At 37.2% G+C, this 17,253-nt stretch overlaps 1 protein-coding gene across 8 annotated transcripts in view; it reads right to left on the bottom strand.

The window, feature by feature from the left end:
- The window catches only part of CADPS2 (calcium dependent secretion activator 2), a 335,958-nt gene that overhangs the window by 180,207 nt on the left and 138,498 nt on the right, over positions 1–17,253 (bottom strand). For all 8 annotated transcript variants that reach the window (XM_088141678.1, XM_025164784.2, XM_088141679.1 and 5 more), the window contains exon 8: positions 2,015–2,154. In XM_088141678.1, the coding sequence (XP_087997804.1) occupies positions 2,015–2,154 (140 nt within the window). The remainder of the gene's footprint in view (positions 1–2,014; positions 2,155–17,253) is intronic.

Here is a 17,253-nt window from a genome sequence, read left to right as displayed (position 1 = left end):
AAGGACAAGGATAAGGAGGAGAAAGGACATGGATTTATCACTTCTGTAAAGGGAGTCTCTGTAGCACAAATTGACAGAGGAGGCAACTTTCCACAAGGAAGGCAATCAAAGAGAGAAACAAATTCAGTAGGTGAGACTAACAATGAGACGCAAGAGACATAGATTAGATTTTGCACTGCTAGAACTCAGAAACAGTTTTCAGGTCTTTGAAGATGAAACAGGCTTTGAGGATTCAGGGGAAGAAGAAGAGTAAAGAATGGGGATAAAAAAGGTGCATCCCTAAAGGGCAGAGAGGATCATGCTGTGTTTTATAAGAAGACCAAGTGCTCAGTATTACAAGAAATGTATCTTTCTTTATTCTGTTTTGGTGAGTTGCCACCTCAACTTTTGTTCCAGTTCTGGGAACCACACTTTAAAAAGGACTCAGAAAAATTGGAAGACATTCAGAGAAGGACAGTGAGGATGATAAGGGACCCAGGAACTATGAAAAGAGATTAAAGGAGCTAGGTGTGTTTAGGTTTAAGAAAAAAAACAATTGCACGAAAATAGAACATTCCTCTTCAAATATCTGAAAGGATGTCACATAGAAAGCAATGACCTATTCTCTCTTGTCCCAGAATGCAGGACAAATAAATAATCTTGAAAGAGCTGAGGAAGACCTCCATTTAGACCTCGAGAGGAGTTGTCACAAGAACAAAAGAGAATGGGCTATACGAAACATTAATGACATAACGTATAGAGAGTAGAGAGTTTCATCTAATTCAGTCAGTGGTAAACTCAGCCAATTTTAAAGATTAGACCTGGTTAGATAGAGAAGTAGAAGCCCACAAGTACAAAAGTACTGAGACCTTTAGAGGTGATTTCTTCTGTTTCCTCCCTCCCCTCCAACTTAACAATTCATTTTCTAAATGTTATTTAATGGCTTTAAAATGTTTACAGAGTTTTTACTAGATGAAGCAACACATGTTTTCAGCCACTAGGCTGCGCTAAAACATAACTCATCTGATAAAACATTTTATTTTTCACACTGAAGCAACCTGCAAATTCAAACATTTGCTTGCATTAAAGTGTTAGTTAAAACTTATGAGACAGAATAGCTGGAAGTCATTCTTTAAATTCTTCAATGGAAAAAAATGTCTAAAGGAAAAATCAGAATCGGCCTTGTAGACTACAAGTGGAATGGTTAGTTCCTAATCATTTAAAACCTCTCTCCTTGTTTGCAGCTCAAAGAAAGTATTTTTCATCAATTTTTAAAAATTATGTCATAAATTATGTATACAGTGACCTTTTCATTTTGCTACATGTAGAACTGTTTGTTCCTTCTGAGGCAAAGATTCCCATTAACGAATTATACTTAACTCTGGCAAATTGTAGTGTAAGACCTTCTTATATATTTATATCCTTGACAATATTCTGATTGCACAGTTTCTTTAGGCATGTCCAATATGGTTTCATTTTCTCACTTTCTTTTTAGAGAATCTGAAGCTGCTTCTCAAAGTCTCTTGAATTTCAAAAGCGGTCTGTCAATGCATTATAGGAAGCAACATATTCAGAGACCTGAATTCATTTTATGGTATTTTAGATATTAGCTAAGGACATCATCTCTTCTTTTGGGATCATCTGTACCACGCAAAGAAAAACAACCGCAATTTGTTCTCTTACATATACTTGGAAAATGACAACATGAGACAGGAAAGAGTTATATATGATAACTCTGACCCGTACACAAAGAAAATTGGAAATATGAAATATATATCAGTGGAAATCATCATTTAAAAAAGCAATACGTGTTTACACATTACTTTCCCATCCTGCTTTTGACTGTACAATGAGTCTTTTACTTATTTTGAGGCTACAAATGTTGTCTGGTTTAAATAAACCTTACATTTTATCTTGCCACACGTAGACTGCTTCTTTACTTTTTTTCTTTTCTGGCTGTAAACTATATAATACAAAATTATGTGGGCAGCTGAAACGGAATTAGCATTTACTCTTTTGCAGAAGAGGCACTCACCCACAATGCTTCATGTGTGGTGGCTTGTCCATTCTCACTGCTAGTTTTATCCTCAGATCAGAATCTTGGCTGTTTTTAGGGACTATCATTTTATGCAGCTCTGTTGACTTTGAGCTATTGGAAGTTGGGTACAATACAACCTGGAAAGGATACAAAGACATCTGTTTATCAGTCTGATAGATTACAATAAACCCTTACTTGGAAGCTCTGGTCAACCCAGAAGGTGTTCATGCTACTTTTTTATATTTCCAAAAAATTACATGGGATCCAAAGAAGGTCATAAACTTCCATTTCATTGCAACGCAGCTTCAAAGCAGACAGGTTCATTTTCTCAAAAATAGGTCACATAAGAGTTCTGATTCTTCACTGACCTACTTCAAAAACACAATGAGCATTGGTAGCTGAAAAATAATCCTGAAAGAAGCACTTATAATAGCATGCTACACAATATTCCCAAGATTTTACCTGCTTTTGCCAACAATGAAAGCGTCAAAATATAATTTTTTATATGTTATTTTTGGAGACAGCAAAAATAACATATAAAAAATTATATTTTGACGCTTTCTTTGTTGAAATTATGCTTCAGGATTAAATGTCCTAAATCAATCAATCACAACTACCTTCATTATTCTAATGAATGCAGGTAATGGAGTCACGTTAAAGATAATATTTTAGACTCAGTTTAAGGTAGTTGAACTTCAGTCTCACTGATTAACTTATGCAATCAATCAATCAATCAATCAATCAATCAACTAACTTATGCTGTTATAAGTGAAAATAACTCAATTGAAATTCATATCATTACAAAAGATAAAGATGAGCTATATTTATACAATTATATTGTAACACTGTCAACTGCATGGTGCTGTCCATGTTTTCTGGGCTGTTTCACATGTGCGTCTCATAATCTGAAAACTGCAGGAACTGCTAACTCAAACCATGTTTATTATTGCTTGATTTCACTGCAAATACACACTATTTTCCAGTGAATAATATTAAACTGCATAATTTGGAACACAATCAGAAAAACCAGAGCAGATAGTAAATATGATTGCAGTATTTTTTCTTCATATTAAACATTCCTTTTTTTGTGATTAGTTCCCTTTGTTATCTTAACACAAACAGTTCCATTCACCTGAAAAACAAATTAGGTATCAACATAATAGCAAAATATCCTATAATTAAATGTATTCTTAGAACGATGTAAATGCTAAAAAGAACTTCACTTTTTTCAGTGTCAAGAAACAGTACAAATTACCACAATATTATAACTACTCTCTATGTGTTTTACTAAATATTTTACTAAACTGATGTATTTTAACAATATTAAATATCAAAGCTGAATAAAAAAGACATACATTTTTATGCTTCCTTATTTCTCTTGTTATAAACAGAATCTCTGTTTCAGATCTGAAGATTTATCAAAGCACTTTGGTCCTTCTATTAGTCCAGCACTTTGAATTATCCCAATCACTTGGGGTATAAATGACTCAATTCTAAGTTTTCAGTGGCCAAACTAAGTAGCTGTGACAAATGTATAATGATATGTGAAGTCATTTCTCTCTCTTTCTCTCTCTCTCGTTAGTTAGTTCTCTGTCAAGTAGATTGGAACAATGATAATTTCTCTTATGATATTTTCCCAATTTGAATAGTTATTTCCAAACAATATTTTGAAAGTAAGAATCTCCGAAGTAGTCATTCATTAGTCAGGGTAGGACCTGACATTGTTCAATGGTATCTCATCCCTCTCTGAATCCTGCCTGCTCATCTGCTATCAGGTTCTTCTGGACCATCCAGTCCTTGAGTTTTTCCTGTAGCTCATCAGCCTATAGTTTGTTGTATAGCTCATTTCCAAGCTCATCGGCCTATAGTTTGTAGGGTCATCCCTCCTGCCTTTTTTAAAGATTGGGACTATAATAGCCAAGCCCCAATCCTCCGGGTTTCGTCCCATCTTATCAATGTAAGTAAAGAGGGATGCTAGCATCAGAGCCCACCATTCCATGAAATTTTTCAATGCTTCTACTGGAATAAAATCCACTCCCGGGGCCTTCCCTTTTCTTAGTTGACCAATTAACATCTTGATTTCAGATGTTGAAATGGTTAGGCCATGTTTCCTTTGCATTTCCATCTCAGTGGAGGAATCTTCATATAGTCTCTGAAAGTGAAGTTCCCATATTTCTGGGGCTATGTGGGAATCTAACATGGCAGAGGATCTCGCGGATCGATGAGAAAGTAGATGCCAGAACCAGGAAGAATTATCTTAGCGGCTTCAATAAGTCGTTGCCAGGTGGATTTCATATCATATTTTTTTTGTTATCCAATAGTTTCTTATACTGTTTTTTGATATTAAGAAAGTATTCAAGAGACTTAGGGTTAGGGTTAATAATCTCCCATATGCAGATTTCCTTACTGCAAGGATGGATGGTTTGTTGCTATGCAGGCATGGATGCTCCTATTTTTTCTCAAAATAATGCTAGGAATGAGCCTCTAAGATAACTCTCCCTACAAGCTGAATACAGAAATATTTGATAGCCCAGTAGCAGCAAGAGCCAAAACATTCATTACAAAGTGGGAAATCTTTTCAAAGCCCACAACCCATCATAACTTTTTTTTTTTTGCTTAGTTATTGTAAACAGGACCTCCACAGAGGATTTCAAACATTTAAATTAGTATCTGGGAAACACTGACTGTATAAGAACACCACATTGAATCATCTAGGCCAGACAGACTACTTCTGGTTCTTAATTCTCATTATTCATTTGTGCCTTACCATGAAAGGGTCTGGCTAGAGCCAACGTTGGATGATCTCAAAAGGCCAAACAGGTTTGGATACGGTTAATGCTTGTATGGGAGAACATTATGGAAGAATGCACTGATAAACCACTTCTGTATTGTTATTATATATATACATTCACAAACACACATACACAAAGCCTCTTGCTAATTTTGTTTTAAAAAGTGGTGCTTACAATATTACTAAAAATTGTTACAAACCAATTTTCACCTCTGTGCAGTGGGTTGCAATCCCATAACTTTCTTGTTGGCTATAATACGTCTGCATGAGTGGGATGCAGAATCCAAACTGAACCTCTTAAATTATAAGAATAGAGAATTCTAAATTCATTTAAGCCAACCTAAAGTGGTCCCTTAGTATGGAGTTTTTCAAACTGGTTTCTAGGGTTTGACTGAGTTCTGTGGGCCAAAGGGTGGGTGGGTGGACCTCTTTGCCAGCAACTAAGGGAAAAAACACTTCTCCACAAAAGATTAAGACAAACAAACAAACAAACCACCTCCACTCTCTCCACAGGGGACTAAGGGAAAACAAGGGGTTCCTTGCAGGCAGGGTTTCTTTTTTCCCATATTCCCCTGTGTCCCCCCCCCCCCCCAGTCCCTCATGTAGAACACCAAAACTGAGGAAAAATAAATTTCCTAAAGATAGCTCACCCTGAATCGGAATGCCTGAAGGACAATGCAGAAAAACAATTTTAGGGGGTTGAGCACTTTTCAAAGCTTTTCAGAATTGCATGGAAGCAGTAAAAAGTAAAATAGGGTTTGTCGTGCCTCTTACAAAAGTTAAGGGCTTAAACAGCTTGAACCAAAACCCAATTGATAAATACGATGTTAAAATTCTGTAATTAAAATTGTAACTATGATGTTAATAATACCTTTAAAGTATTCTATTGATATGTACAACTGTTTACCAACCATACATTCTCCTTGTTCCTTGTTTTTTCTTGCCACTTCCAAGTTATTTCAGTTGCCTTTACTAACTGATTGTGGGGAATTTCTTTCCCCTGACCTTTGCCTCCACTGGTTCCCCAACCAAACTTGTACCACAGACCCTCAGCTGGAAACCATCCATCTCTTATTGATATTCCTTATTACAAACTAATCACCCCTATACGACAACAGGACACGTTACGAACCAAGGGTTCTTTTTTTGACATTCAGCAATGGTTTTAACAAGCCCAGTGTAATTGCATTACTATCACATTTCCCCATAAGTTGTTAGGTTTTCAAAAACACAAAGAACAATTCCATCTTAACTCCCCTTCAGTTCAATCACATGGTGAAATGCTGTTCTTGTCGATTCTCCAAATAGTACATAGAAATAATTCTTTATCTATCAGTTGAGAAACTGACATTTGAAAAAGTTACTATTAAAAAGTTTCTTTCTCAGCATCCAAGGGCTTAATTAAAGGGGTTACACAACACTTTGGAACAGGTAAAAATGGTTTTCCCTCTTTTACTCAGTAATATCTTTGCTTTAAATTGCCCATCCTCCCCTCTCCACCCTGGACAGCATAAATGATACAGTTTTGTGCCATTCCTATGGCAGAACACAATGTACTATTTGCTTTCTCATAATGCATTTAATTTTTTAACAAGATGGTGAAAGAAATATGTGTAAGAAGCTAAGTATTCAATTCTGTAAATAAGTTTTACCAAAATAAAGCTTTTTACCTTTAAGGATTTGGAGAGAAGGAGGGAGGGAGGGAGGGCTAATGAAGACTATAGGAGGTAAGAGTCTGGGTGATTAAAAACAAGTAAAGGCAGGAAAACTCAAATTAAGTGAAGTTTCTTTCAATAGTACAAAACCCAACATTAACTGCAGCAGAATCACCACAAAAGAGTTGATAGATTTTGATTATATGCAAATAACCACTGAACCTTTCTTCATAGGATTTAATTAAAAATAGAGTATTAGTACTGTATGCAACACATTCCATTTATTCTTTTTATTGGGCTTATGATAACTGAGGATTCTAAATGGATATTAAAATAATGTTATCATCCCATCATTCAGAATTTATTTTTAACACATTTAAAGAATTCCTCATGATTAAGCAAGGACATGAACTGCAATTTCTTTTAATTTCTGCAAGAATGCCTTTTCTCTAGTCAATTTCATGAACTACTTTTACTGGAGAACCTAACACAGTCAGTTTCATAATCCCTTATGGTCAGGTTCTTAAAATAGAGACATTAACTTGATTTTTTCCTTTGTAGTGCCCACTTTTATTTCTACAGAAGTTTGCAAAGTCATGATCTGAATTAATATTAATATGGACAGGTTAAGAAAACAACACAGAAAAAATCTCCCCATCTGAATGAATTTGTTTCAGGAGCTGCTTTTCCTTTTCCAATCAGAAATGGATTCTAACCAATATGACGTTAGAAATACTAGGCAGCATCTTCTTGACCCCTTTCCCAATAATTCTGTTAATGAGGCTTCTACACAATAAAGGAGTCATTACAACACATGACTATACTGATACAATTCACAAGATTCTTTTAATATAACCTTACAACAAAGATAGAGCTGGTATTCATTGTTGTACTTCTTGTCTGGACTATCCCTGAAGGGTTAACATCAATCTTACAAATCTGAAAAGTATTTCTCCCCTCCTCTCCTTTTATTCTTCGGAAAACTAGGAAGGATCCCTTCTGAAACGCTTCCCATGTTCCCCCACCTCCTTCTGGAGACTGAGATATCATTTACACAATGGTTGTCCAGTCTGCGGCTCTTCCTCCTATCACCCAAGGTCATTCCCACATACAAAAAGTAGAAAGGAAGATAAATTAAAGGCAGGAGATAACAAAAAACCAAAATTTAACTATATTTAGTTTATATTAACACCACTTATACTTTCCATGCATGCATTTTTTCCTCATCCACAACCTCTTTCAGTTCATCATTCCACCAAGCATCCACTTTCTTATTTCTTCTAAGTGTAATGCTTGTGTGGTACTCTGTAACATAATACTTTTCTCAATTCCTCCTTCCTTTTATCCTTTTTCCATACATACTAATCTATCTACTAATACCTACCCATTCAGGACTCATACTTTCTCTTCCTGTAGTTGTTCGGCAAGCAGAAACTTACCAAATAGTCACTATTCTTGTTCATTTTGAGTCTCAAATTTTCTTGTACTTCTCATCTTGTACTACTCATACATTCACCTCATATAACAGATATTTGTAATCCCTTGGATCACATTAATTCAGATCATACCAAATGTGGTATCTTTTACCCCCTGGATACTGGACCCCCTGGATACAATAGTAATAAAGCAATATATATTTTTATACAAACATTTCACAGATTAATAATCTATAGTGAATAAAGAGGATGGCCTTGAAGGACAGAAGGAAAACCTGCTACCAAGGCAACAATCAGATAAACAAAACTTGAGCCCAGGCCAAGAAAGTAATTTGTGAAAATGCCTCAGACAGCACCTCCCCACCAATTCTCATAAAGATAGAAGAAGGGAAAGGTAGCACATTCAGACTTGCAAGATTCTGTTACTGTAGCTGTCATAATAAAAGTAGCTTTAGGTCTGCATGGTGTCTATTCCTTAGCCTGGTTTACCTGATAGGGTTGACAAAGAACCAATTCTGCTTTTTTGGCCACCTCGTTTGGCACTGTTACTCTAACCCTGTCAATCTATGTTATACAGCTTTTATCATTTTCTTACTATTGCTTCCATTCAATCAGTCCTTATTACTTATGGAGCCTAGGGAAAATTCATAGTATTACCAGCAGCAGTTTCACCTGTACTGAATACATCAGCTTTCTCTTGACCTATAACTGTTGCAGAAGTCTCAAAAGACTGAATCTGAGAGAAAATTATAAATGTCTACTATGGCTCATGTTTGCTTACTTCAACATACAGGTAGTCCTCAACTTACAACCATAATTTGGACTGGAACTTCTGTTGCCAAGCAATGCGGTCATTAAGTGACTCACACCCGATTTTACAACTTTTTTTGCCACGGTCATTAAGCAAATCATGTGGTTTTTAAGTGAATCTGGCTTCCGCCATTGGCTTTGCTTGTTGTAAGCCCCCTGAAAAGATCCCAAATGGCAATCACATAACCCTGGGATGTTGTACCCATCATAAATACATGCCAGTTGCCAAGCACCCGAATTTTGATCGCATGACCATGGGGGATGCTGTGACAGTCCTAAGTGCAAGGACTGGTCATAAGTCACATTTTTTCAGTGCTGTTGTAACTTCGGATGGTCATTAAACAAATGGCCATAAGTCAAGGACTACTTGTAACCTCATATTCTTTAAGATGAATGCCATCAACTTTTGTTTTCAAAGTCAGACATCAAATAAGGGAACTAAAATTAGTCTGTGGTTCAGACTAGCTAGAAAATTTTCTACAGAGATTGCTGTACTGAAAGATGAAAAATACACTTCTAGCAGCAATTTAGTGATTTTCCATACATTCATCTTGTACTTTACTGGCAGAGTCAAAGCTGGATGGAGCTGATGAACACTATATGAATATATGTTATCACCAGTATCATATGCAATACGCCAGTGAACAGAAAAACATAATCAGATATTTCAATTAAACACATCAGGCTTCCCAAAAGCTTGTGGTTGGCCAAGAAGGAAACACAAGGATGGACAAACTTGAAAAATATTTAAAGTAGAAAAGATGCCAAGGAAATAAGTACCTTGCTTAAAGCATCCCAAGTTCTACGATGCAAGCAAGAGGCAGAGAAAGGATGATCAGTTATTTTCTAAAAGTTAGCTTAAGCTGCTATTTGAACAACCTACATGAATCAGACTCAACCGCTGCAATAGACAGGCGTCAGAACACGTTATTTCTTAGACGTGAGGGGATAAAATAAACCTCTCCCAGGTTAAGGGGAAGAGGAATGGTGAATCTTCATTGTCAGCTGGGAAAGGAACAGAACAAAACCCTAATGAGCTGAAGACAAAGCAGCAATTTTACCCCGACAAAGAAAAACAATAATGATCATAGAAGAATGGGGAATTATTTTAACTATGTTCACAAGGCATGCCAGCAAGCTATTTTAAGATTTTCATCAGCAATTACAGAAAAGAACATCAGCAAATATAAAGCATGCATATGCACTCCTCCCCCCCCCCCCAATGCTAAATTATTTACTGGCTACTTAAGGATCTGACAAGCAGCTTAAAGAAATTGGGGCTTGTTTTTTTAACTGAATAATCAAGACTAATAAGACTAAGTTATCTTTATATTGAAATAGGGTCTGTGCTCAAACAACCCCAGCTGTTCCCACACTGCATTCACTTGTGTGTTAAGCAAGTACAATGAACGTCACTTTGAATTAATTTTAAATATCTGGATCTCCAAAGGCCAGAACGTGACAGGAGGAAGAGGAGGAAGAAGCTCTTTGATGGTTCTGAAATTAGTCTTCCTAATCCTGTCTCAAGAACATATCTACAGAACGTACTTTTCAAAATTGCTGAAAACATTTTATCCAGACTTCATTATGTTTAGAGAAAACTAATGAAAACAATGCTTAATCGTGCTTAATTGATGTTCCATTAAATTTAATTAGTCTATTCTAGACATGATTAAGTCTGGATCCAATATATAGATCTGCTTTACAATCAGCCTGTGATAAGTGATCATTTTTATGTGTATAAAGTTTAACTATATGTGCAGCAGCAATGCATGCTCTTGTATTATATGCAGTCTTCGCCAAATTAAATATACATTTTCTTACCTCTCCCCCTACCATCCCATACAACATTCCCATACAACTTAATATTGCACTGTTGCATTAATCTGTGAATAAACTGGAGATTACTTATGGCTGGAAACAAAATTCTTGTTCACTCACAGAGGCAAAAGTAGGACTATTTTTAAAAAGTAAACACAAATATATGTTTTCCTTTTGAACTCACTCTTACTCTATACCATGAAAGTTCCTTTCAGAACAGCCTTCCTTTCACGCTGGCATTAACTTCCTTTTTAAAAGCATATGCCTACTAAAGAGTGGGTGTATGGGTAAGTATGTATCTTAGAACATATCTTAGAACATATGCCAAATACTGAGAGCTCAAACCAATCCACAGATCACAATAGGATAGAAGTAGTGTCTTGCTACTGTCTTCCCTCATGTAATAATATACAGCTTTATATTAAGATTATATGATATCCTTATATTAAATAAGGATTTAAATAGAACGTGAGGGAGGGAGGGAGAAGAAAGAAGAAAAGAAGAAAGCACAGTTATGATAGGATCATAATGTAGCTGAGCAAAGCTTGAGGGGCTAGCCATAGCTTCTCCTGTTGCTCCAGAAGGAGCTGCAAATCCAGGAAGACCCCCAAATCATGGACCAGCTCCTTCAGGGGAGTATGATCCATTAAGAGCAACCACTGGGGCAACGTTCCTGCATAGCTGAACATAGTTTAGACATGGTGAACATGGCCAGTCAGAAAGCAGTGATTTACCAGAAGATAAATGTACACATTTATCCACCACTTTTTCCTCTAGTTTCCCAAGAAACTTCACTTTACTTTATCTCTGTCTTTTTGTTCTGGGCATATACGTACACTTCCCTATAAAGCACTAGGCTCTCATTTTATTTTCTAAAAGTGCCTTTGGTGAAAACTATGAGGCACAAAAACGTTCTTGAAAATAAAGATTATGCTTGCAGCTACTATTTTACTTTGCAATATGTTGAGCTTCAAAACAACTAAAAGAATCCCATAAATAAGTAAACCAATAAATTGGGGAGTGGGGAGGCATGGAGGCTGCTGGGTACCACCAACCAACCCATGTTGCAGACCCAGGATATAGAAGATGGCTTCAATGATCTATTTTGCACAGAATTTTCTCCTTCTCCCCCTATAATCCTTCACCAGCATCTGGCACTCAGGAGTCATCTGACAAATGCCAGACAAGTAAATATATAAGAACAACCCTGCTGGATCGGGCCAAAGGCACATCAAGTCCGTATTCTATGTCAGATAATAAGCAAGCTGGACTGGAGGACAACAGCCCCTTTCAGCATTCCTTTTGATTAACCAGTATTTAAAAGATGCTGCCTATGATTTGGGATGTAATAAACCGGCATGAGTATGCTCCAAACCTAGTCCACTTTTAAACAATTCACATTGGTTGCCTTCCACATTTTAACTATGTAGCCATGCATTTCTTTCCATCAATCCTGAAACTCCCTGACCTCATGTTTTACATTGTGAGAGGAGGAAAAACATTTCTCCATCTATGCTATTTACAGTATGTCATGAATGATTATACACACCTCTGTCAGGTCTCCTTTGGTTTCAAGCTAGAGCTATAATCTTTCCTCATAGGAAGCTAACCCACCCCTTAATTATGTTGGTTGCTCTTTTTTAAACCTCTTCTACTCTAAAGCAGTGGTGACCAGAACTATACATAATACTCCAAGTATGGTTTCATCATAGATTTGTATAAGGGCATTATTATATCAGCAGTTCTATTTTCATTTCCCTTCCTAATGCTTGCAAGCATGGAATTTGCCATTTTTACAGCAACTACCCACTAGGTTGACATTTTCATCAAGCCATCTATAATGATTCCTGGTCAGTCACTGCCAGAAAAGATGACATTAATGTCACATCTTTTTTTTTTTTTTTTGGTGCCTTCGGTCAGTGTTGACTTCTGGTGACCTTCCTGGACAAAACCCTGCAGTTTTCTTGGCAATGTTTTTGGAAATGGTTTGTCACTGCCTCCTTCCTAGGGCTGAGAGAGTGACTATCCCAAGGCCACTGAGTTGGCTTTGGGCCTAAGGTAGGACTACAATTCACAGTCTCCCGGTTTCTAGCCTGGTACCTTTACCCACTACACCAAACTGGCATTTTCTCTCCTATGTGAGGTTGATTGAAGCTGCCTATCATTATTACTGTAGCTTTTTCAGATGTCTCTCTAATTTCATTTGCCATCTTTATGTTAACATTAGGTTCTTTGGAGCTAAATGTCACTACTACTAACTGTCTTTTGGGGGAATACCTGTATATAGATACACACAGTGATTCAGTGGAACAGTTTGCTCCATAGATAGATACTCTGTTATGGTACTCTATGCCACTTTCAACTTCCAGGACAATTCTACCCTCAGTATAGCCTTCCTGTTCTTATCTACAGAGCTTATATATAGAGATAACTACATATCTCATTACTTATCTAAATTCTACCATTCTACCATATATCTCATTAGTTACTTGCATTCTAACATCAAGCATTTCAACCTTCCCATTTTTGTTTGGAATCTTCTTGCATTTGATAGAAGCACTTATACATAAAATCACCCTTGGATTTTCCTTTATCATTTGTCACCCTGTAGTTCTCTTGACTGACTATACTTATTTCCTACAATATCCTTCTCTGAACACTAACCAAAAATGTCACTGTCCTCTATGAGTGATTCTCCTGAACTGGCTATTCCTTGCATTCTGCTGGCTTTCTTCCATTTAAAAGCTGCTCTATCATCTTTTTGATGTTATGTACACTACTGGTTCAAGTACAGTCCATCCTTTTTTTGGGCAGACAAGGCTTATCCCAACAGATATCCTAGTGCCTTACAAATCTAACCCCCTTCTCCCAACAATATTGTCTCATCCATTCATTGAGATTTCTCAGCTGAGCCTCTCTAACTGATTCTGTACATGGAAAAGGTAGCATCACCAGTCATTGATACCAATATGCACCATAGGTAATGATTGACTTTTTTCCAGCACTATCTACTGAACTATGTAGACAGTGTCTGCTACCTTCATACTAGGCAAGAAATTCATTGTGCAGTTGGCACTCCCATCACATATCTGTTTGTGTAAGCCTCTAAAAAGTGAGTTCCCCACTACCGCATGCCCCCTGCTGCCCAGAGCATATCGTCAATGTGACAGAATATCTGTTCACCCTCTAAGAGAACCCTTCCCTTTTTCTTTAGTAGTATCCACCTGCAGCTTCATTCTCTGTGACTTCTGAGGTCCCAAAATTGAAGTCATATGCTGCCACCTTGTCCTTGTCCTCTGTTGCCAACCTCTCTGTCTCTCCTAGCTAATTCTGTTCACCTATCTTGGCCTTATTGGAATGAACTTGCTCCCTACATTGATCATACACACACGATTTCTGTCCAGCAGTTATACATATGACACTCAATACAATACACCCAATAGCCCCACAGACCCTGATAGCTTTCTGACTGTCTACTTGTAATACAAGATCACAACAATGAATCCTAAATTGATACCACAACCAAGGGGAAATAGAGACAATGCTGCTCAATCTGGGTTTCCTACAATTCCCTTCTCCTCTACAGAGAGCCAGGGGCACTGTGAACGTGTAAAACTCCAATGCAGTCATGAAAAACAGTGGAGAGGAGAAATAATAAGGATGTAGATTTCACCATTTATCTGCTCTTCAGGCTGGATCAGCAACAACAAAAGAGGAAAGGAAGAAAACCAATACACTGTTCGGCACAGAATTTTATACATCTTGAAGCCATTTAGCTGTTTTCTGTTTTTTTAATTTTCTACTTCTACGCTCAACTTTTCTGCATTGCTTTTTAAAAAAGGGGTAGTTACAAACATTGCCAAGACTTTTATAGTATAACAGGCTGAGGTACCTGCTGGATGCCTACTTTTCATCTTCCCTATAGAAATAAATGAAGAGATTTTCTCTGCTGACTTGCACAGAGGCAAAAAGATGCCTCCATATTCCAGAGGGGATGTGGAGTGAAGCTTGGCCTTCACAAAGGACTTTTTAAATAAAGGGTTGTTGTTGATGAGATGGTGACATTTCCCATCTCTAACTGTTGATTGTTAATGTATTCCCCCACCCCACCCCACCCCACCCCTGCTAATGAATGGACAAACCATTGTATTCACTTGCTAAGAAAGGGAGGGAAATATTCGCTCTCATATCTCCATGTTCACTTTTTCATTCTATTTTCTTTTTTCACTGCGTGAACAGCACCCAGCTGCAGCAGGTGACACTACCACCTAAGTGGCCTTGGTTAGACCCCAGAAAGCTAAGTGGGGGCAACCCTGATTATACTTGGACAGGAGAATAAGGAAAGTGGAATTTTAAAAAACCAACAACCAGCAACCCTGTCCTATATGAAGTTAATGGCAAACTATTTTCCTATAGCAAAGAAACCACATGGGTATGTTAATGTAGTCACCAAAAGTCAAAGTTGATGTACCTTTATCCTTTAATAGCATGCATGTACACATGTATATACAGAAAACAGTCAAAGGAGGGGAATCTGAGCGTTTGGTGACTGACCATATTTCTAATGTAGTCCTTTTTAAAAACTAGTCATACTACCCATCAGAGAAAATTGGTGCTAGCATCCACAATGCTTTTTAAAGATCCTGTGTATGAGGAATATACATACCTTAGAAATACAGGAATGTATATATCTTAATAGGAAAAGAAAAAAAAAAAGCATTAACTTAATGAAAAAAGAAACAGGGAGATCCCACAATAAATCCCTCATGATGCCAAGCCTGAAATGGATTTTTCACTGTTTATTGAAAATTGAGAGAAGAAAGGGAGATGAATAGCTTTGGAAATGGTTCAAGTTATGCTATGGTCACAAAATATTAACTTCAACAAATACCATAAATAATGAGCTTGCTTTCACATATGATGTTTAGCTACAGCTATGCACAGTGCATATGAACTGAAACAATCACTGCCAAGCCTTCAGGTTGCCATTCTCCCCCCAACCTGATTTCCCATGCAGCTATGAGAACTTTAACAGAGTTCACAGTTTCACCTTCCTCAACTCCAGAAGTTGAGTTGTTGGTATGTGCAGACCAGAAAGGATTGTTTAAAACAAACTGTTCAGTTAGGCAAGCCAGCCTTATGCTGATAATCTTTTTGAAGCTGCCTTGAGAAAAAAAAATCCACATGCTATGAGCTTCTCAGAACCCAAGAAAGTGGATAATAATTGACAAAAATTTTTTAACATGGCATATCATGCACATTCCTCTGTAACTGTGAAAATGGATAGCTTCTTCCATCCAACAGTCCATCTAATGGCTGTTAGCAAGAGAATTAAGAAGCCCCCTCCCTAAAGAACATAGTGCTGGGTGCTACAGTGCAAGTATCCAGCTGTCAAATTTCTCCAGCCTAATCCCTTTTCCCCGTTAATAAATCCGATTAAAGACTGTGAGGATCTTGCTTTCTCTTCCCAAGTGCTTGACACTACTTTTTGTGGAAATTAAAGCTTCCAAAACTGTCCTCTTGGCTGCATAGGATAATAAGGGAAGATAATAATACTTTGCTTGAGTTTCTTCAACTTGTACATACATGGTGTGCATATATGCATGAATATATGTATGTATGTAACATGTATGTAGAGTGTAGTGGAAATATCTGAGTCCAAAGAATGGAAGACTGGGGGTCTCAAAACTCCTTTCCCAGAAGCCTCCTCAATCTTCCCACATTGGCTACACTTTCTGCTGTCGGGGAGCAACTTGGTAGTTGCTGCTGCAACCACCTATTTTCCAGGGAGCAATCCACCTGGCTTTCTTTCCCCACCAACCCATCTGGCATCTTCTCTCCATCCTCAGTGTGTGACAGAGATAGGGCTCTCATTACCTGTTCTGCCTTTCTAGTAATATAAAGATCAGAAATTAAAAGATGGAAACAATTTCAGTAATGAATCCCCCTGGTCATGTATATAGAGGCAGTTTCAGCCTTTCCACCCCCTCTTTGGAGAAAGAAGAGAAGAGAAGAGAAGAGAAGAGAAGAGAAGAGAAGAGAAGAGAAGAGAAGAGAAGAGAAGAGAAGAGAAGAGAAGAGAAGAGAAGAGAAGAGAAGAGAAGAGAAGAGAAGAGGGAGACCAATGTCACCTAGGCTATGCAAAATCAATCTTTACTTAGAAAAGAAGAAAATATAAAATATAAAAGCCTTAACATTATAAAACAGAATGCAATATTCCAGGCATACCACAAGATGGGGGTGTCTGCTACAAATGAACTATTTTTCTCTGTGGGAAGGGAGCCTACCAAAATATTATAAATAAAATTAACATTTTCCTGCTCAAACTGAAGGATGGAATGCAAGGCTGCAATTACAAATTCAGTGTCCTAGTTTATACAGAGAACAATACAGAGAAAAGTACTTGCAAAGCACAGAAAAAAACATAAATCCTGTGTAAATTTATTACCTATATCTTCAAAACTAAAATTCTCTGGAAAACAGACATTCCATTTGTCTCAATTACCTGGATGTAGATTCCTGGCAAGTCTAAATTTTAATGAGAAGCTGTATGAAACAGTCTCAGCTCTGGTTCATAGCTTGTTCCTTGGTTATCTCTTCCAGTCTTGCCTTTTTTATTTTTAAAGGACTCAAACTATTTATCTCCAGAATAGGAGAGGCTGGAGTAAATCTCTATAAGTATGTGACAAAGAGCATGTCTTCCTCATGGATGTAACTGAATGT

This window comes from Python bivittatus, unplaced genomic scaffold, assembly GCF_059951505.1.
Source record: "Python bivittatus isolate LINGU-HERP-01145 unplaced genomic scaffold, Pbiv_v1 ctg000330_np1212, whole genome shotgun sequence".
Taxonomy (NCBI): Eukaryota; Metazoa; Chordata; class Lepidosauria; order Squamata; family Pythonidae; genus Python; species Python bivittatus.
This window is presented reverse-complemented; position numbering and strand designations above follow the sequence as displayed.